The sequence below is a fragment of the Diadema antillarum genome, unplaced genomic scaffold, assembly GCF_040938485.1.
Source record: "Diadema antillarum isolate AM-2024a unplaced genomic scaffold, OU_Dant_1.0 seq00000286_RagTag, whole genome shotgun sequence".
NCBI lineage: Eukaryota > Metazoa > Echinodermata > Echinoidea > Diadematoida > Diadematidae > Diadema > Diadema antillarum.
The window spans coordinates 433,668-455,382 of record NW_027271314.1 but is presented as its reverse complement, the minus strand read 5'-3'; the positions used below and the strand labels follow the sequence as shown (position 1 = coordinate 455,382).

At 38.8% G+C, this 21,715-nt stretch overlaps 1 protein-coding gene across 1 annotated transcript; it reads right to left on the bottom strand.

Moving 5' to 3' along the window:
* Positions 1 to 8,767: 8,767 nt before the first annotated feature.
* On the bottom strand, positions 8,768 to 19,651 carry LOC139730035 (stromal cell-derived factor 2-like). The gene is made up of 6 exons (XM_071640951.1): positions 19,321 to 19,651; positions 16,095 to 16,210; positions 14,050 to 14,132; positions 12,197 to 12,336; positions 10,575 to 10,656; positions 8,768 to 9,044 (listed from the first exon to the last, which is right to left on the bottom strand). The coding sequence occupies exons 1-6, from the start codon at positions 19,409 to 19,411 to the stop codon at positions 8,897 to 8,899; spliced, it is 660 nt and encodes a 219-aa protein (XP_071497052.1). The 5' UTR covers positions 19,412 to 19,651; the 3' UTR covers positions 8,768 to 8,896.
* Between the last annotated feature and the right edge of the window lie 2,064 nt (positions 19,652 to 21,715).

Below are 21,715 nucleotides of genomic sequence, written 5' to 3'. Positions count from 1 at the left end.
ATATCAGGTAGGGGTAGAAAAAAAACCTTGGTCTCATTTCATGTTTTATAGAAAAATGTGAGGAGAGCAGTTCTTGATGGAATAGCAACTTCTTGCAGCAACAGCCAACCAGGAAGCAAGATTCTTGTCAATGTCATGGCACTTGCCATTGCAGCAAGAGTTGCTGTCTTAGCAACTTTCTCTAAAATGGAGCCTTGATGAACTGTGTCTACTTGTGTCAGATACATTTTTCAGGCTAAATGACAAGATCCACCATGTACATCACTCCATCATGCATAGTTTTTGAGACCATAACTTTCAGGAAACGATGTGCACTTTGAGAGTTGTTTTCATCAATGTTGAGCGTTTCTGGCGCAGTAAGTCTTGTGAATTTCGTTCAGATGGATTGAATAACTATCATGTACTATGCAACACTGCCTCTTCACAGCCTTACATTGTTTGGGCAGGTTTGCTCCGTATTGTTTACCGGCAAAGAGATGGTTGTAGGGATTCAATATACTGTAAAAGTTTCGGTTTTTTGAGGTGTTCTGTTTTTTTTTTTTTTTTGTTCAATTTGCAAATCACTGTTGGGGTGCCAATTTAACAACATGCAAAAATATTGCCACCTGGTCTTGATGGATGGGGCAGTTGTGAACAGGCATGGGGTTTTGAAGCAGGGAATTAAACAGCAGTGGACTATGTGTATGGTACCCCATCCATTATCATCGTGGAATGCTTACGTGAGTTTTCAATATATCCGAAGCATGAAAGCATGTTAAAAATTGGGTGGAAAATCTCAATTAATTTTAAATCAAACTTTGACATGCAGTGTACAGTTGTAGGCCCTACATGCTGTTTTGTCACCTTTATACATGTGTATTTATACTGATGTGTTGAAGACTGTGTATAATTTGAGATCTTGCCAAAGTATGCTATCTTTACAAGCAAGTGTCCACGGATTTGTGGAATTGGCAAATGTCTTCTCGAATTTAGTCATCTGTAGCATAAAGTGATAAATCGTCTTCAGCAATTTTTTCTTTTAAAATAGCTGTTACGCCATAAAGTATGCTTTTAATGCTCTGTTATGTATATAATGAGATGAATAAATCTATGTAATTATGAATATTTGGCAGTCATTTTGTTTTCATTGCGCACAATGATTTATGTACTGCTTTCCATTCTCGTTCTCAACCCTGTTTTATCATTTTGGCAGCTAATATATTAGATTTGTTCTAATTTTGACCCTCTGCCTGTACTAGGCATCCTACAGGTAACTCCCATTATTATGAAGTCCTTGGGTCCGGCAGTTTTCTGTTGTTATATCAAAATTTCATTATACACGTAGCCGAATAGTGAAGTATATAATGATGCATACAGTGTACGTAAATGACAGTTTGGGGACCTGAATTTTTACTTTGTTGTAATGAGAAGTTTGTTATTATCGTGTTTGTTATAACGGGAGTTCACTGTACAGTGTACTAGGCAGGTCACTTGAAAGATAGCCACGCCCACACACACACACATTCTTTTACGATGCTTCAACCAGGGATATGTTGGTTTGCTCAAGGTAACCAGGAATATTCCCAGAGACTCCAACTCTCCCGTTCTCAACGGGAGATCTCCCGCCGAAAGCCCATTTTTGCAAAATCTCCCGTTCTCCCGCTTGAGATTTGATTTATCCCGCCCTGGCTCTGTGTCTCCCGATGGAAAGGATTTCTTACTTATTGCTATCATATGTTGAAAAAATAAGCCTTAGATAGCACCAGAGAACATCTAGAACCCTAGGGACTTCATGCTTCGCACACATCAACTTGGAGTCTCCCGTTTGCTAGGGGTTTCGGGCGGGAGAATCTCCAGATCAGAAGGTGCTTGGGGTTGGAGTCTCTGATATTCCACTATTTGTTTCTCAAAAAAAAATTTTTCTCTTTTCCAATTTATTGATCAATTTATTGATAACTTCAACATAGTAAGTAAAATAAAAATAAAAAAATCAGGCTTCATGTAGTGTATAGGGGCATATTCAACAATCGAGGATACATGTAAAAACTTTCAAATTTCTTCATTTGAATACAGTATGACCTCGATCATCCGGCCACTTCGGGACCGGCAGGCCTCGGGATAATCAATTTGGCTGGGTAAGAGAGATATGCTCAAATACAGCACTTTCTAGCATATCATGCTCGGGGTATATACGTGTTATTACCAATTCACTTATATTATGATTATCTGAGTGGCATTTTCATGTTTCATACTTCAGAAATTGATACAGAAATGTAACAAAATACGAGTAAAATATCCCTTCATGTAGGCCTATTGTTCGAATGATTGATATTGACAGACAATGAAATCAATATTGCGACTCCTTGAATACTGCTGCTACATTGTATTGTAACCACTGCTGTGCACTCACTGCCAGTATTAACAAGAGCAGCACCAGTCTTTGACATTGTCTCACGAACTGACTGTAAAGTTACAGTCCGCTGCGATGATTTGAATTTATGTCCCGTTGTGTATTCGCACATTAATGGTTTATCCGATCGTGTGTTTGTTTTGAGTGAGATTTGGCACTGAAAATACATGCAAAATTTAAAAAAATATTAAAATATATATATTCAGCAGTCAATGTCCGGATAACAGAGAATCAGGATAATTGATGGCTGGATAATCGAGGTCGTACTGTAACATGAAAGCTATTCCCCTCATACAAGTCCTAGATACTGTAAAACGAGGAATGTTCGCATGCATTTTAATTTCGCGAATTTCGCGAGAGCCAAGATATCCCAAATTTAAAATGCATGCAAAAGTTCTTGTCTACACTATATGCATTGAATGTTAGAGGCAGCTCACGAAAATTTCATGCCGCGAAAAAGGCCGTCGGCTCCAATTCATTAAAATTTCATGCCACGATAATATCGTGTTTTACAGTATTCAAAACAGACAGGTGCATTGTACACCCCTTAACCCACGGAGGATGAGCTGATTTTGCTAAAACACGCATTTCCCACAGACCCCTGCCCGAGTATACTCGGGACTCGTACTCAATGGGTTAAAGGTACCCCTAGGGCCTTGAGAGGGCGCTTTTTCATTTGTTTTAAATACATCCCCGGTTGCCTGAAGTTGCCTCAATCCCCAATTGAAGCTGATCACAAGAACACACAAACACGCATGCGCACGCACTCGCACACACACACACACACACACACACACACATTGAAGCTATATATGAAGAGATTGTTTGCAAAAACCGATAAGTCCATATTTGCCGAATGGAGATATTTGCGATTAAAGGTCAAGAAAAATAAAGAGAACAATAAGAAAATGTTTGCCTCTTTTGACCATAACTTTAAAAATGTACCTTCATATGTAGTGACCGATATATCATTTAAAAGGCATTGTTTTGTACTTTAAGACAGAGACCATGCTTTAAGACAGAGACCATACTTCAAAACCTTCAAAAATGGACTTATCGGTTTTTGCAAACAAACTCTTCATATACACAAATACAGTAACAATACACATTCTAGAACTGACATGCTCGGGCTTGAAGTTTAAAGATGCCAAAGATGTATTCATCTGAATGATCATACAAATCTCGAACCTCACAGCCATGTTTATGTCACTGCAAGCATCCTCAAGAAAAGAACTAGAATGGATGTTTTGTAGTTTTCATTGATGGCTTTATTTTCATTAATATGACAATCATGCAAAGAAAGCCCAAGAGATGCAGTGTATGCCAAGATTAACATTGTTCCCAACTGTCATTTCATAATACGTGTACAAATGCAATACAATGCATTATGTTCTAAATCATGGCTACCATTTCATAATGCAATTTGTAACAATAACAACATGGAATAATTTGGTTCCATGACAAGAGGAAAGCAAAGATTTCACTGTCGACTCCCCCATTGTAAATACAGACATTTTTCGCAGTACATTAATTTTAGGTATTTTGCGCTGCTTCTGGCTAGCGCAGATTCTAAAACCCACGAAAAATATCTTCACAATTTTCTCTGCTTATTTTGAATGAGTTGACAATTGCTCGGCGCGAATTCAAGAACTTGTGGATATGTCGAGTCGCTCAGCATGAAAAATTAATCACGCAGAAATATCGACATTAACAGTTTAAAGTGGAAAGAACTATTTTTTTTCTTTCTGCAATATGACGCAACCATTGTAGATTTTTGTTAAGACAGACATGGTCACTAGTTCATTAAACATCTGTTTTTGTATGTGATATACTGTATTTGGTAATACATGCGTATTAGAAATGGTAATGTGTTACATGACACTTTGGAAATGAAAACTTGTATTGCACGAGGGCATGAACAAGAGCAGTTGATACCTTCTGCTTCTCAGCAAATCACATTCACCTCGTAGCTGCATAAGGTCAACCTCGCCTAAGTTGACTGTGCACACATTTAGATATTGGCCAAGTCTACAAATTACTCTGATGGATCTCTTGCACAAGTCAAAATGCACGCAAATCAACAAGTTTTCTCTGGTATATTTGAATTTAGCAAATAGTAGGAGGTTGACTATTCATCTCATTCGTTTCTGTTGCTTTACCCTTTAGTGGGGAAAAATGCCACCAGTGTTCTTTTATTTGTTACAATTCAACCATCAGCATTCCCAATCTTTGAGAGCAATGTCTTACCATTCAAACAACCAAAGGCAAACCAAACCCAACAGGCTTTTTTTTTAATGATTGAAAAGTTTAATATAAAGGCACAGTGATTGTGAGTTCCGCAATATCTCGGCTGTCACAACAATTGTGAAGACATTTAAAACAGTTACCACAAGGTAAAACATTTACACAGAATCCAACTATTCATACATATTTTATACAAGCAATTACAATTTTCTTCATTAGACATTACATAACACAATATATTCTAAATAGGTTCTGATCATGTTGCCACCTGGGCCCCATTTCATAAAAGATGTCAGGATAGTAACTCTTGCTGGAATGGCAACTTCCAATAGCAACAGCCAATCAGGAAGCTGGATTCTTGCCATTACCATGGCAACTGCCATTCCAGCAAGAGTTCAGTTGCTATCATATCAACTTTTTATGAAATGGGGCCCTGGGGAGATAAGATTTGCCTAATGTGGTACATGCAGAGAATTTCCAACTCCCTCATTTCTACAAATGTTCAGGAGACATGAATATCTTGAAACGTTAATAATAAATCTTTTGTCTAGCATCCTGCAAAGAACATACAACAAAGTCCACAACACACATAGTCGGGAACAAATCCCAGTTTCATTAACTCTCCATGATGTAACTGGATGCTAGAATCATTGTCCATTCAAACATTCAAGTGCAGTGATATTCTAGGTTGCACAATTTCATTTAACATTCTCTACAACAAAGGGGAAAAAAAATGTTACAATCACTCATAAAATGTTGCCAATCCTTAACCTGTCCTTTCTTCGAGTGACAGGAAGCATACATGGGTACATGCAGTGATTCTCAATGATTATGAATGTACATCCAAATTCTCATGTAGCATACACTCGTCGGGGAAGAAAATCTCCCTTCATACCAGTGCCTGAGAGAAGTCGGACTGTGTTCTGAGTAGGAAAGGTAAAATCTTGATACGTGCACTTTTAAGCCTTTTGTTTTTCTGATTACACAAGATTTGAATTTGCAGTAGTACCTTTCATTTTGCTTTTTCTTTTGTACACCTTGAAGAATGACCACACTTGCACAATACTTCAATTCTAATCTCAAGTGAAATTACAGTATATGTCACATCCGACAGTCATTTGACACTTGGCCACAATTATGTGTAATCGTGAATAAAATGACACCCATCATTCAACATAAAAATACTCCTAGAGCTTTTTTCTTTCCTTTGAGCATTTCGCAGATGCTTCATCCTAACCCCAAGGATTGTTTCCATCGTACACTATATTACTCCAGTGAAAACGCCAATGTTTTACATGATGAGTTGTTATTGATGATTAAATGTCTTTCTGTCCCCATTTCTACCACTACAAATCTTGCACATTTTCTCAATCAAAACCCTTTCAAACTTTCATAAAACAATGGACAACATTCAACATTAACTCAAATGCCAACAAAGAATATGTTTATTTCTTTGGCAATTACAAGGTTTTGGCATTACTCCATTAGATTAGTTACATCTTTATAATAGCATTCCAAAGAAATCATCATCGGTTGACTCATGGTGCTCCCCATTCACATGTTAGAATATCAACTTTACCTTAATTGGGAACAGAGCTGAAAGGAAGTTTGCTTGATCAAGACCTGCATTTTAGCATTTTAATATCAGAAGTACTGTACCTAATAAACTCTTCAGAACGGAACAACAACACAAAGTCAATGTAAATGTCAACCTCAATTGTTGGTATTGTGGAAGAATATGTACCGGGCCATGTATCGTATTAGCTTCCTATTAGAAGTGAGCTGCTCCCGGGATGACTGTTTCAAGAATTAAGTCAGTGACTGTAGAGGCTACATTGCACCTCCTCATCAACACAACATATCGTCAGCATGCACAGACTATTGTGACTTCCACAGAAAAAGAAACTGTGTGCATCTCGACCTGACCCATCATTAATCCATGTGGCTAATAGATACAACAGACACTCCAACTTTGAGTTAACTCCCCTGTATTCCAACAATCAAACATTGTAACATACCATGGCACTCAAAAATGAGGCAGGTATTGCTGTACACTTTGTACACAGTATACAATGCACACGCTGTAAATAGCCTGCATACATTATGTACAAGTACATGCATAATACAACTGTAAGTGAAAGCTAATTGTACAAATGTCCAATTGCATGGAAAGCATGGTATCAAAAGAGAAGTTGGAATTGTGTATAAATAGCATTGATTGCGGTGCTCTTCAGCTGTAATATTGTGCACTCACAGCATTCTCCCCTCGACAGAATTCTTGCAAGATAATAAAGAAGTTGTCATGGGAGATTTCCGTGTATCATTTATATCTGGGGTTCGTATACATGACTCTGTCACTTCACCTGCCTAAAGGGTAGACACAAAATATCACACAATGTAGCCGATGTGCACATTACCAGTATTTCCTTTCATTATAAAGAGGCTCTTTTGCTGAGCTGTAAAGTACACAAGATGTGCAATTAAACAAACAGGCAACCACAGTTTAACATGAATATAAATGGTCATCGCTTTTAACCTTTGGCCTGTGTTTGAGTTCGATACACACACAAGTACGCCTCTCTGCAATTTGACACTCAAAACATGGAATGTTAACAATCTTGGTAGCATCACGAACATCCTCAAATATCAAGCACATATGTTACTATTCTTTTACTGTTATTTTTGCACAATTTGTTCAAAGTTGTTGCTTCTTTTTTAGGGTGGGTAAGCACTGCAAAGTTTATAATGCTCTCTTCACTAAACTACGTTCAACAACAGTCTCCATTAAGTCCATCACTACAAAGTCACAGCTCATCTCTTTACACGTAAGCACACCGGGAACAAGGACATTTATGAAGGCATCAGCCAGCCACGTCTGCTGTCACACTCCATCAAAATACTCTGGTCAGAATCTCACCGACAGGGGAAAGATTATAGTGTTATAGGGTATGGTTTTTTCTGCACCTTTAAGCAGCTCTTGAAAATTTAAATGCATGGTATTTGCAGGCTAAAGGCAACACCTCCTATGCATGGCAACATTTCTTTCTTTCTATCTCTCTCACTCTCACGTACACACACACACACACATACACACACAGACGGCAAAGCCATTCTCAAAGTGCAAATGCGCCGGGAGCATTGACAGCTTCCTCAGAATTTACAGATTACAGGCGGAGGATTGTGGGTAGCTGGCATGGTTATCTGGGCCCCCGTTTCATAAAACTTGCTATCAGTGACAACTGCCACATTTCTGTGACAAATTTGCTCTCAGCCAATCAGATGCAAGGACCGGCTTGTGACAATTATCACAGCTTGTCACTGATAACAAGTTTTACTTAGGCAATGGGGCCCTGGTCTCCTAAAGTTCTACATAATTAGATAAATGAGTAACATTAAAAAAAAAAAAAACAAGAGGGAAAGCTTAAAAAAAAAAAAGAGATACCATGAGCATACGTGCTAATGGATCAAGATTATATCATGAACAGGTGTCTATGCGCTTTGGGTGGTGGTCCCGACGTATCCATCAACCTTTGGCGGGCATTCAGTTTTGAAAGTTGACAACAGATGAGCACTGGTGACTGGATTACACAATAATGCCAAATCACGTTCTCACAATTCAGCTCTTGAAAGAATGAAACAGCTGGTGATATATACATATGACACAACAATGACTCTCGATATACCGGACACTATTTTCACCCTATTCTTGCACAATCAAATAATTTTGTGTTGCAATTTTCACAGTCACTGACACGTTCAATCTCAATTTGGAGCGGCCCATCACACCGCCACTACAACCACCACCAACGACAATAAAGACTTTCTGCCGTTGCTCTCACAGAAACTCCTTTTGACAGGGAGAATAGCTCAACCCAAAGAGGAATAAAAAATGTCATCTACTCACAACGATCACTATCTTTCCCCCCAAGATGTAGTAATACACATTTGATAATCAGATTTTTCCACTGACAATCATACAAAATGGAAAAGAAAGAAAGAAAGAAAGAAAGAAAGAAAGAAAGAAAGAAAGAAAGAAAGAAAGAAAGAAAGAAAGAAAGAAAGAAAGAAAGAAAGAAAGAAAGAAAGAAAAAGAAAGAAAGAAAGAAAGAAAGAAAGAAAGAAAGAAAGAAAGAAAGAAAGAAAGAAAGAAAGAAAGAAAGAATAATAAACAAACATGGATCACACACAGGTATCCAAGATTGATAAATACAGACAAGAATGCGTACGGAAACGAAAAAATGGGACTGAGGAAGGTACAATATGTTAGCTGGTGGGGTAGGTTTCTGTTGGTTTGACGTAGATCCCCTCGACAGCCCTCCACTGGTTGGCACTGCTAAGCGAAGACAAAGCACACACCTCCTTCTGACCGTGGATGGGTCTCCCGTACGTCTGGCTGGACACGGTGAGGTAGCTGATATCAACACATACACAAACAGAAAAAAGGCATGCCATCAAGATGCTATAACACACAGTGGATAGTCATATAAGATGTTCTGCCCAAGAGAGACATAGCTCTAAGTAGAAGGCGTGTCATAAAAGTGGTCAACACATAATGTAATATAAGTTATAAGGATATGAAATGAATGTGAAGAACACACATCATTTTGAACACTGACTGCATTGCCTAACAGATACATCGTATGTCCTAAAACTCTACTGAACCATTTGTGACCCGCTACAACAAAATGGTCCTAAAGTCGCGCACGGTCGAAGCCGTGAAAATCGAGTTTGAAGTCAGAGCATTAAAATTGGTCAAAACTTACGATTTTCTGAATTTGACATATTATTAGAGTCTGACATGTCTTCTATCATCTGTCGAAATTTTGAAGCAAAATGATGGAAGGAAAGACTAAAAAATAGTGTTTTTCTGGGCCATGTTTTTTTGGCGTTTCAACGAAGCAGAAACTGGTTCGAACATTTGGATTGAGCGCCACACATACGCTCCGCCTCTAACAACGACCAGAGTGATCTCATTGGTCAGTTTGCTGCTTGCTGCTAACCGAAGCGTGAAGCTCGCACACTGCCCAGTCGACTGGTGCGTGCTGGCGGGGTGCGCTATGCCCAGCCACTTCTCCTGGCCTCCTGGTCACTGATTGGTCGGTGAGGAGACCGTCGACGCTGTGTTTGAATGAACATTTCGGGGGTTGCTAGGGCTTACCTTCTATTGTCCGGAGGTGAATACTGACTTGTGTGTCCCTTGATCGTGATTGCGTCGCAAGGAGAACTTTTAGGGCGCTTTTCTCGAAACAGTGATTTCCCAGACGTCTCAACATGCTCTTTTTTAAACATCGATATCTCCGCAGCCGATTATTTTCATAAGATGTGTTATATATCAATTTAAAGCAGAAAGATTAGGGAATTGTGTCATGCAATTTTCAAATAATCGACCTCGCCCGACTTTAGGATCATTTTGTTGTAGCGGGTCACATTTTATTGCAAACAAGAAATTGAAGTCCATCTCACGCATTCCCAGATCTCTAACTACATATTTCCTCAGCAAGCTCTGACATTATCTGTATACCATAGTTGCCACTTGCCAGGGTATGAACAACACCCCTATAATATCAATCACATCTCTAATCTTGCCAGTTAAAAAATAAACAAAAAAATAAAAAATAGACAAGAATGTATAAATGTGAGGGTGCTCCAATATATCATCAATATCTATTTTTAAAGATTTCATTTTCATTACTTTGGCTTTGAATATAGCACAAAAAAACTTGTCCAAAACCATTCTATTATGCCGGTTCCTGCTCACGAGCGCACTGTAACTGTTGGTTTTGTATCAAAGCTCTGTATGACAACTGTACAAGCAATGCCTGTAGAGGGCAGCATACCATTAATGGCTCATATTAGCTCATATTGACATGATATGATCCACTTAAGTTTAGCTCCATGGCATTATCTTTCTGGCATCCTTCACCAATCACCTTTGACTTACTTTTCTGTCACAACATGCTTGAATCGCACTGGCTCATTCCTCTTCCAGTATGTTGTTGAACACGTAACTGCCCAGTGGTCTCCTAAGTAAGGAAAAACAAACAACCAAATAAAATATTAGCATTTGCAGGAAACGAACACCAAAATTCCAAACAAACCCACAAAGATAGTAAGAATGAAATATGTTCAACAAAGTAAAAAAAAAGAAAGAAAAAAAAATCAGGTCTTAAATCATTACTCATATATCTTTGAACGTACTATATTTGTTTGACTATAACAGAATCTTTATATGATGAAAGAAAACAGACACTCCTGAAAACTTCACTAAAAGCAAGAGTTGCCTGTATCATCCATTGGAAGTCAGTTTTCATTTTAACATATTCACCAATGTATTCATCTGCACACCATTCACATCGGATGCTACCATTTCAATTTTTGAGACTGTTTAGTTTCACTGTTTTCACAGAGGGCTTTAGGGTGCTTCTCAGTGTGTCATCGGTGAGAAAAAAATCTCTCCAAATGTCACACAGTTCTACTGACGTATATTATGCAGTGTGCCTAGTGATGCAATGGGCTGCTATTGTTGGCCATCGCACTACCACTGCACCGCACCATTAGGTGCAGTGACAGGCCACTGAACTCACTGACAACTTTATTTGTCCACGCAAGCACATATACCCAATAGTTCTCGCCATGTTTAATTTGCACCAGATGTCAAACACCGCGTCAATCATCAAACGAAAACGCTGTGACAGCTGGACTATGAGAGCAGACACCATGCGCAGCTTTGTTTTTCGTTACCCTTCTACCAATGTAACAATACGCTCTACCATGAAACCTGCACCACTGTCAAAACTATAACAGCAAACAGTAGTATAATTTGGTCGTTAAGTATTTATGACCAAGAATCATACTAACTGTATGATGTGGTACTGTTAGTTTTCTCTGTTTGCCCATCATACAATCGAAAGCAATTGAGCCACTGTGATCAATATTACAAAGCTCATTAAGCAAATAGTTTTGTTTAGCTTTTTGTTTCTCTTCATCATCTCAAACACTGTTAGTCCAACAGAATCCTGCAATTATTACTAGTCTGTGAAATATAAGACATCTTTATATTGACAGATGGGAAATTTATGATAAAATAGTAAGTCATATTTCTCATACCAGTTAAAAATTAACCTCACCACACCATACTGACGGACAGCCTGTTTGCAACTACAAAGTAAGTCCAATCAAACAAGAAATCTAATGTAAACCATATTCCTGTAGGACTTGAACATAAATCCCTCCCTCCTCCCCCCCCCCCCCCCAAAAAAAAAATACAAAATTACTGACTGACCATCTGTTCACAGTGGCTGGTGCAAACTTGGCCAAAGAGTAAGTCTATCTGGTGTTGTAAACCATACTCCTTATACACTTCAAATACATGTATGAATAATTCAATTCAAATACATGTATGAATAATTCAATAGTGCCCCCCCCCCCTTCCCCGACTTACATGGGCCATTCTTTTTACATACTGCCTCACATGAGTAAGCATTTAAAGAGACAAACACCATTAAAAGGAGAGAGATTAACAGTTTAATCAATATGCTGATGACGGCAACCAAGGTGGCCTACCTTCATCTCCAACACCGTCCTCCCCAAAGCAGCTGACCTCCTGGTTTTGGGAGAGGGGCGACTGGAAGTGGTGGCTGTGTGCATTGCGTTTTGTGGCTACGTGATGAAGGCGGATGGTGCTACCACACTTGATGGGAGTTCTACGAGGAAAAATCAATGTGTCAATGATTTAATAACAACCATACAGAAAACAGAGAACAAAACTGACGAGACAAATCATAAATTTAGATTTAAAAAAAACATTAAGTTGCAATGACTGCATTACAACACAGAATACTAAGGTTTTACATGACAGATTAAAACCCTTACTCCTCCCCTCCTTCCACACAATCCAAAATTGTTAAGCATTGCGGCAGATGTTTGTGTAGTTTGAAGGAGGCATTACTGTCACATTATAAGCAGTCCATCTAATGAAGTGCTACACTTTGATACTTCAACAACAGCTGGATGTCACACATTTTTATCACTATCCAAATACTTCACTTGAGGCTGGGCTAGTACGCACAAAGAGTTGAGTAACAGGCCACACTTGATCATTCGCTGCAAACTGGGAACACAGCTGGATACTTAATGCACATACAGTGTACATATTTCAGACAAAACGATGTTATTTTGATTGGGGAAGTTGATAAATTCTAATTCTACAAATGTACTAATACATGAACTGTGATCCTACTAATCATGATTTACAACTTTTACAGACTTCATGCCACCAATGTACTTATTACCTCCGCCAAGGGAGGAGGTTATGTTTTCGTTGCCATTGGTTTGCGTGTTCGTTCGTTCGTTCGTTCGTTAGTTCGTTCGTTCGTTAGTTCGTTCGTTAGTTTGTTAGTTAGTTTTTCCGTGTACAAAATAACTCAAAAAGTAGTCAACGGATTGGGATGAAACTTGCACGAAAGGTTGAGAATGACACAAGTAACAAACGATTAACTTTTGGTATTGATCCGAGAATTTTGGGGGAATTTATGAAGGATTTTTGATATTTTGGCAGGTAGGGTCAATGAACTTGGCAGTTCAGGCTGCGCGTATTTGAGGTTTGCCTGCGCGCACTAAAGTGCGTGCTCTAGTTTCTGCTGGGGTGAGGCGCGCCGTGCAGCTGAGGGTTTATAACGTAACAAAGGCTTCTATATTAGGAAATCAGGCAACTTTCAGCACACAATGCTATAAAGTACGTATGGATGAAAATCACTGATATCTCTATGGAAGAACAAGATCGGTGGTGGAAATGAGCTGCAGGCTTGGCGAAGGTCTGCACTCTCAGAGTGCTTCTCTAGTTTAAATAGATACATGTATACTGGCACATTGGCTCTGTTATGTGCCAATTGTGAGCGCGAGGACAAAGAAACATCACTCAGGAAGGATCTATTATGCAATCTTCAAGGAAAGCCATACAATGGGTCTAAGGACATTCATGTGAGAATTCCTCTTTTTAAGTCTAAAGAGATTCATGCGAGAATTCCTCTTTATTGGAGAGGCAAACTACAGTCCACGACATCATGATGGTTTGCTCACCAAGCCCTTGTAGGTCTTTATACCCTCAACCCTCCAGAGGTTTAAGCAATTGGTCTGAGCAACCACAAGGTACACTGTAACCAATAACACTAAACCTAGAGACTTTCCAGAAACACTAGTATCCATCCCCTGCAGTAGCAGGCACAACACAAGGACAAACACAACTGGAGTTAAAGGTATAATCCCCTTGTACAGCTGTAGGTGCTGGATGTAACCTTACAATCTCATATAAATTAACAGAACATTGATACTGAGGGGAACAGCCTAGGAACAAGAAAATACACATAAACGTTATTACTTTGTTGGTATTTCTGTTCATTTTTCATTTATCTACTTACCCTCTAACACAATTTTTGTCCTGTTTTCCTTTGATTTGCCAATAGCTATTTTTATCTGTTGTAGATTCCACTGCTGTCACAGACTGCCAAGAAAGAAACAATGAAATAATGAAAAACAAATCATCAATGCCATTGTCAACTACAAACATTGCAACTCAACATACAATATAGTCTGAAGCTCTCTAATATAGAAAAATCAGTTCCTTGTTTACCATGATTGGGGAATTACTACACAACATACACATGTTATTTCACCAAACTTTAATAGGAACTGTATTATTTCTCTCATATTTGTTTTACTTTTCTTTTTAATGTACTTTTACAGTATGTATGCACATAGATGTATTCATGCAGTGTATCTGTGCCCACTGAATCACTTCAAGCATTAAAATCCTATGCTCAAAACAACAATGTTTATTTGGAAAGGCAAAGTCAGCAAAAATCTGAGCATATAATGCAACCAGGTGTAAAGTAAATGTAACTTTGTCATCTAATTCATATTATGAACTTCATAATATGAAGTGCATCTTTTAATGATCTGTTTTTTATTCTCTTACGTTCCTTGCAGGTATTGCACTACCATTTGTCCTGACATGTACTTTTTGATTGAATAGTGCACAAATAGACATTTTAATTTTGCTCCATTAATTTGAAGGTGTTGTGTTATTTTTTTCTTGCTATTCTTGATTTTTGTGTATGTGCCTTTCCTCTCAATTCTTCCTGCTAGTCAAGCCCTTTCAAAATCAGTCACATGGCAGCATTACATTAAAACTTATCTGTGTGCAAAAAACAAGTTGAGATATAAAAGAGTGTGAACATAGATCTACAATATGCCTATTTAAAGAAATCCATGCAACAAGTGAGAGTAAGACAGGAAAATGACATGTTGAATGCCACTCAAGGGTCTTGAGAGAAGATCATTTCTTAAATCACACTTCCTTGTTGTGCGGATGGAGCAGCTGCATTCTCTGTATGCAGAACAAACGTCCCAGTGCCTTCACATGACTTCCTGCTTGTATGGATGTGTGATATATTCTTTATACTCCTATCAAGTGTTCATAGCAGGCTGCAATTAATCACGTTCTCTGAGCACCTATGACCCAAGACGATTTCTGCTTTACATGGATAAACCTCATGCAAATGCAGTGATGCCCAGGCCTACGGCATATAACTTTCCCAATGGTTTGTACAATGAACTTACTGACCTGGAAATGGTCAAAACAGTTCAACTAGTTATCTCAATTCCAATTCCCCACCCATCCCACACTTTGCCCCACTGACCTTGATTTATTCAGCAGAGCAATTGTGGCCAACCACACAGAAGTCTCATTTTCATCATTACTCCCATGAACATGTTTTTTATCAAATGCTAAATAATTTGAAATTGAGATGGTGCTTTTAAAATTACATTGTGTACTTAAGAGCCTATTCAAATCTTTAGTGGCTGTTTGAAAATATTGTGGTTAATTTTAAAAAAAAAGTATGAAGCACCCTGATAAATAGACAGTAAAATTTTAACATACTTGTACAATACAATGTACACAATTCATTCACCAAATTCTTGTCAAGAGCCAGGATAGAATGTACTCCAGAAGGTCAATGGATTCAGTCATGAGTATGGGTTTACTCTAAGAACTTTGGATTTTAAATTTTCTTCTTTAATACTGCAATGGGAAATTATTCTCATTATAACAATAAATTTGTAAGTTTGAGTTATTATTCCAAAGACAGAGGTACACTGTATAATTGCTTCCCATACAGTAGCTTCTGTCCACTTTGCAAAATTAACACTAACTGGTATTCATATTACAGACTTTATGAAGAATTATAAACTGACCCCACTGAAATGCAGCAGAACACCTATTCTTTTTTATTTTCTGACAGGAGCTTATAAAGTATATCATACTTGCAGTATTACCAGTATCTGCTTTCTAATACTGTATGAATTGTTCTTTCTCATCATCCGCAAGATTGACAAAGATCTTAGTTCTACACTATACCCCTAAATGATGTGTAAAACTGAACTACCATATTGGATATCTCACCTGTTGACCACTCCCTGAGCCGTAGTGGATGTCGTGTGAGTGTAATCTGACGTTGTATTTACTATTAATGAGTTTGACGGTTGAGCCACAGGTCACATACTCGTAGTCCATTTTTTCTGTGCAAAGTAAAAAGGAAAGCACATTTCATTCACATACAGAAAAATGGCCCTTTCTGGCAAATGTTGCAAATATATCAACATTGTGTCAACAACCAATAAATACATACAATGTACTGTAAAAGTGGATATTTTCGCGCGACTAATTTTTCGCGCTTGGCCAAGTCAGAAGAGTTTCACGTGTTTTTAATTCCGTGGAATCAAGACATTACGCACAGGAACGTATGGCAGGCAAAAATATTCGCGTTCTTTTATTTTCGCACTAGTTTCTGGTTGCGCGAAATGCGCAAAAATTTCAACAACGCGAAAATTTCCACTTTTACAGTAGTAGGCCCTACTACACTTTAGTGCCGGTTGGATTTCAGTGAATTTCACTCGTTTATACACGTATCAAGTTTGTGAATACTACTTAAGGACAAGTTCACCTTCATAAACATAAGGATTGAGAGAATGTAGCAATATTAGTAGAACACATCATTGAAAGTTTGAGGAAAATCGGACAATCCGTTCAAAAGTTATGAATTTTTGAAGTTTTTGTGCAGTAATCGCTGGATGAGAAGACTACTGCAGTGTGTGAATAACTTAGATGTCACATACTATGCGTACAACAATATAAGGAAAATATAAAGAGAATTTCACAAAATTTCATCTTTTGAAAAAAGTACACATTCGTCCGACTTGTTACCGACAAATGTTATGGGTAATATTATTCCCCCTGCCTTTAGAAAGAGGCAAGTCAAGTGCTCTTTTATTATGCGAAAAAAGTGTAAATATGTTGAATTTTCTTTACATTTTCTTTATACTGTTGTACGCATATGACTCACAAGCTGTAGTAGTCTCCTCATCCAGCGGTTCCAACACAAAAATTTTAAAAATTCATAACTTTTGCATCGATTGTCCAATTTTCCTCAAACTTTCACTGATGTGTTCTACTAATATTGTTGCATTCTCTCAATCTTTATGTTTATGAAGGTGAACTTGTCCTTTAAGAGAATTTTTGTGTGTGATGTCTTTACAAAGTAAAATGTTATAATGTTTACAAAGTAAAAATTTCCTGTTTTTTTTTCATGGTACATGTACTTTTAGTTCATTTGTAAACAAAATGCATGCAGACTTTCACCATACACTACTGTACATCTTTATTTCTTGTCAAGCAATACCAAATGGCATATTAACACACTCGGGCATCCTTGCCTTGGGACACAAAGATGGCCAGCACAAATGTGGCTACTGAAACTTCAAACTCGCAAAGGATACAACTTCAACTAAATGGTAAAATACATGTTGTAGGTGATACAGCTGTAGGTTACAGACTGTAGACCCCCCCAAAAGGAAACATACTTCATGTGCAAATAAATAGGATGAACTCCTTTCGCACAAGCGTCCCGTGGTATCCAGCAAATGCTGCGTGCGAGCCATCAAAAAGTTTTGTACAGAAATCTCTTCCAATGCGCACGCACGCAAGCTCACTCTGAAAATCTCATGTGCAGCTTGCATGGCTTGCATGCTGTCAAACTGTCTGCGCTGGATGCCACAGGACACCTGCACAAAAGGCGCCCAAAGGCTGGTGGACAATAGAATTCACAAAGAAAGTGAACCCGTCCGTAATACCTACAGTACAAAGTGATTAGCTTGCTGACAAATTTGAGTAAATTTACTCACCAACTTTATCAGCTGATCAGTGGGGAATAGGGTCTACTCTAGTAATTTGGAATTTGGTTATTTTATAAATGCTCAAGATCAGGTTATTTCTGGATATTAATTTTTTCTTTACGAATATTTGTAAAGTGATATCAGAGGCAGACTTCTTTCAGTTTCATGTGTTCATCCCTATGGCGCCTATGGGGCTGATTCGTGATATTCGCGCAAGGAGAGGCGAGAGCTGCAGATAAAAAGCACCAAAAATTTCGAGTCTGATTCGGCCGATAGGTAGTGCGGCAGCAATGCACTGAGCGAACCTCTGGCTTCGGTGATGATGGGTCTCTGCACATCAGTTGATTAAAACTTGCTTCACATCAGTTGATTAAATTAATTTTAATTACAACTCAATTTTTGTCAAAACGAACAGACTGAATTTTTTTCTTCTTTTCATCCTGGCTGGAGAGTGGAAATGCAACAATAATCAAATAGTCTAGAGTCTAGACCACGTCTAGGCACTATGTCAGATGTGAGATGGATGAGCAGTGAAGAGGATCCCTCGATCATGTGAGCATCCCGCGGGGATCCCGCGATCCCGGGCAGGCCAGCAGGGGCCTCATGAGCTGAGCACTCCAGGGACAGGATGCTTGTGAGGAGGGGGAGAGCATTTTAACATGAGCAGGAGCCCTAAATCAGCTGAAATGGGCGAATTTCCCTTCGGGTGTAAGGAGAGGACGCGGGTAAGGCACAGTGTCAAATGTCAGGAGCCTAATTTAGCCTAATAAATAGTATTGTAATGATTAGGACCCTTGGCCTTAGCGGAATTAGCCTTCGGCCCTTTTGTCAGGGACAGGGTCAGTCTTAACTGCGACAGCCGCCACACGTGTGGCGGCTGCGCCGTGCTCCCATAAAAGATCTTCATGTTGAACAAACGGGTGCCTTTGCGGGGCTATATTTCCTTAATTTTTCAACAGAAACTACTAGGAATACTTACATGGGTCGATGAAACCTAAATGACTATCATCGGCGACTGTTTGATGCATTTCATTGCTTGTGATGCACAAAATGATGTCTTATAAGCAGCTCACCGATGTTCACAGAATTCACAATCACTTGCACAAGCGCACAGAATACTTGAACTATAACATAAGCGAAACTGCGGGGAAGCCGCCAGGACCGCGCCTGGCGGCGCGGTCTCCGGGGCTAGGTCAGTCTGAGTCCGCTTGTCAAAAGAAAAACTAAGAAGACTAGAATGTATAAGAGTAAAATAAGACTAAAAAGAGTAAGATTACAAAGATCATGATGTTAGCTTACACTACAGTTTAGCTTAATAACTCTTTTTAGGCTACATACTGGCACTCTACATGCCATTGTAGTTCAAATGACCACATCCAGACCCGGAGGGTACCCATCCAGGAGCGTATAATTCAATCATAAAAAGAAAGAAAGCGAAAAAGTGCTGCTATGCCTACCTGCTTCTGTCCATGATCTGCCGTTTTCAGCCAAGAGTATCAGAAAAAATGCCACAAGGCTGCACAGAATATCTGTAACAGTCGGCGCCATTACGGCCTGAAGAATCGCCTCACTGATTCTACGAAGATTGATAGAAACGCAGTGATGAGACAGTGTTTGTCATCTAGACAAGAAAGTAAATTAAAGTTAAACCGTGGCGTCTTCTCTCAGAAAGACAGTTGGTAACGAGCTGCCAGCAGCACACACATGTGTTTAGTACGATTCGCAATTAGGGCGGCAGCTCCGCTAGCAACTGCGCTGCACACAGGGACGGGATGTCGACGTGTATCATGTGTGTGAGTAACCAAAGCAGCTCCACATATTGAACTGAATACTATCCAATGAGACAAACGTACGTATCCGGATACGGGCGGTCCAGCTGGGCACTGCAAGTTTACTTTTCCCACAGGGATTTTCAATGGAATGAGAATGGTGCATAGTCCTTTCTTCGTAGTTCGTTTACTCTTGGGTCGGATCCGTATTTTCGCGACGCTGCTGGCTGGCTGGGATCCACCTCTTCTATAATATACGCAGAACTTCGTGTCGTTCTTGCGGGAGGTCGGGGGGGGGGGGGGGGGGTGGGGGTGGGGGGAGGGGGGTGTGGTTGAATCAATTGCCCCTCGACATTTTCCGCGACCATTCTGCCCCGCGATTTTTTTTTTTTTTGACTGCGCCGCTTGCTGACTTTTAAATTTCAAGTCTCGCACATCTTATGACACCATTTTCGCAAAAATCGGACATACCGTTACGACGCTGCACGACCTTTTTACATGCTTGTCAGACCGAAAATGGTTCAAAAACGTGATTTTGTGTACAAAGTCTATGCAAATACTGTTTTCTCACCTTATTCAAAAAGATATGATTATTTTCACTTTCAATGGCTGAAATCAATTAGTTTTAGCATAATTACGCTTGAAACTTAGGTTCTGTAATGAATTTTGTGGAAAAAACGAAAAAAAAATGCAAAAAACAAAGAAATGCATAAGAAATTCATAAAACAATAGAATACATAAAAAAATTAACTTTGATACCAGATTTTTTTCGGGTGCATTGTTAGGAATGCTTCAAGGAATAATGTCACCAAAAATAAGATGCCATTAGCTTTATTTTCAGAATTAGAGCACTGTGATTTCACGCATATTAATTGATATAAAATATATAAAAGAAATTATTTTTTTTTCTTTTATAGTCTGGTAGATTACGCGACAAGTAATGTATGTGCCAATTTTCAGGGCGATTGCGCGATCGACGGCCGAGGTCTTGGGGGGGGGGGGAGGGTGAATCAGGCCCTCCCCCGGCCACAGAACAGGCCAAAAAGCCCGGCCTGGTTAGGGTTAGAATTGTTTCAGGATCAAAAAAATCTATGTGATAGAGCTACTTCATGAAGAAAAGTAACAGCAGATAAACATAATGTTCATGTATGCATTCGTGTGGGTGACTGGGTGTAAGCATGTGTTTATGCCTATATAATTTTATAATTTTTCCTTTTGTATATAAAAACATCATTCGTTTATGACGTGTTGTTCAGGATTATACGAAAAAAAAAAGAAATGAAGAAAGAAAAACATCACAGAGACCAGATAGTAACTGCACTTCGTCATCTAATGAGTGGCTAGGGCTTGTTTCTTTTTAATTTTTATATAAAAGTGTATTTCTATAGCTGTTGAGTCAAGCGATATACAAGAAGAATCACAGTAAAAGAGCAGACTCTAAAAGGCGTACTGATTTCGCGACCTTTACAAAATACACTTTCGACGATATCAAAGAAAATCGGACAAAAGAATAATGGCCCGCCGCGGCACCACAGAAAATTGTGTCACAGTGTTCGGAATCATGATGTTCTTTGAAGGTTTCATATCACTGGAATATAAACACATAAATCATCATAACAGGTTTGGCTTATTGATGTTGTATTCAATTTAAATGGATACTAGTTTTCTCTGAAAGTTCGTTACAAGCCATTCCTTCATCGCGAGATTTGCTCAGCTGGAATACATTTGGCATGATGTCTTTATCGTTGCTTCATCGGGCAATGGGCCACAGGCAAGTTTTATGTTCGCTATTCGCTGGCAACCTTTTATACACGTGAGACCTATAAATATTCGGATTTGAAACACTGGAACATAATTATCATGAGTGATCTCCTGTAGTTAATCATCCTTGAATAATTAATTATGCCATCTGTTGCGGAAAAAAAAACTATAAAAAAAACTTTTACACCGCACCTTTCCAACTAAAGCCTTCCATTGAGACAGCTTGAGTTATGCCAACATTGTAATCAATCTACAACAGGAGAGCATTGGTAGTATCCTTGCTGGACTGAAATTTTCGACACATTACCATTTAATGCTCATT

What these genes read in the sequence shown, in the direction of transcription:
- LOC139730035 (XM_071640951.1), bottom strand. Translation starts at nt 19,411, where the DNA reads ATGGCGCCGACTGTTACAGATATTCTGTGCAGCCTTGTGGCATTTTTT. An exon ending in GGACGGTGTTGGAGATGAAG is followed by an intron (nt 10,657 to 12,196) that starts GTAGGCCACCTT and finishes TTCCTTACTTAG; the next exon opens with GAGACCACTGGGCAGTTACG. An exon ending in AAGCATGTTGTGACAGAAAA is followed by an intron (nt 9,045 to 10,574) that starts GTAAGTCAAAGG and finishes TGTTGATATCAG; the next exon opens with CTACCTCACCGTGTCCAGCC.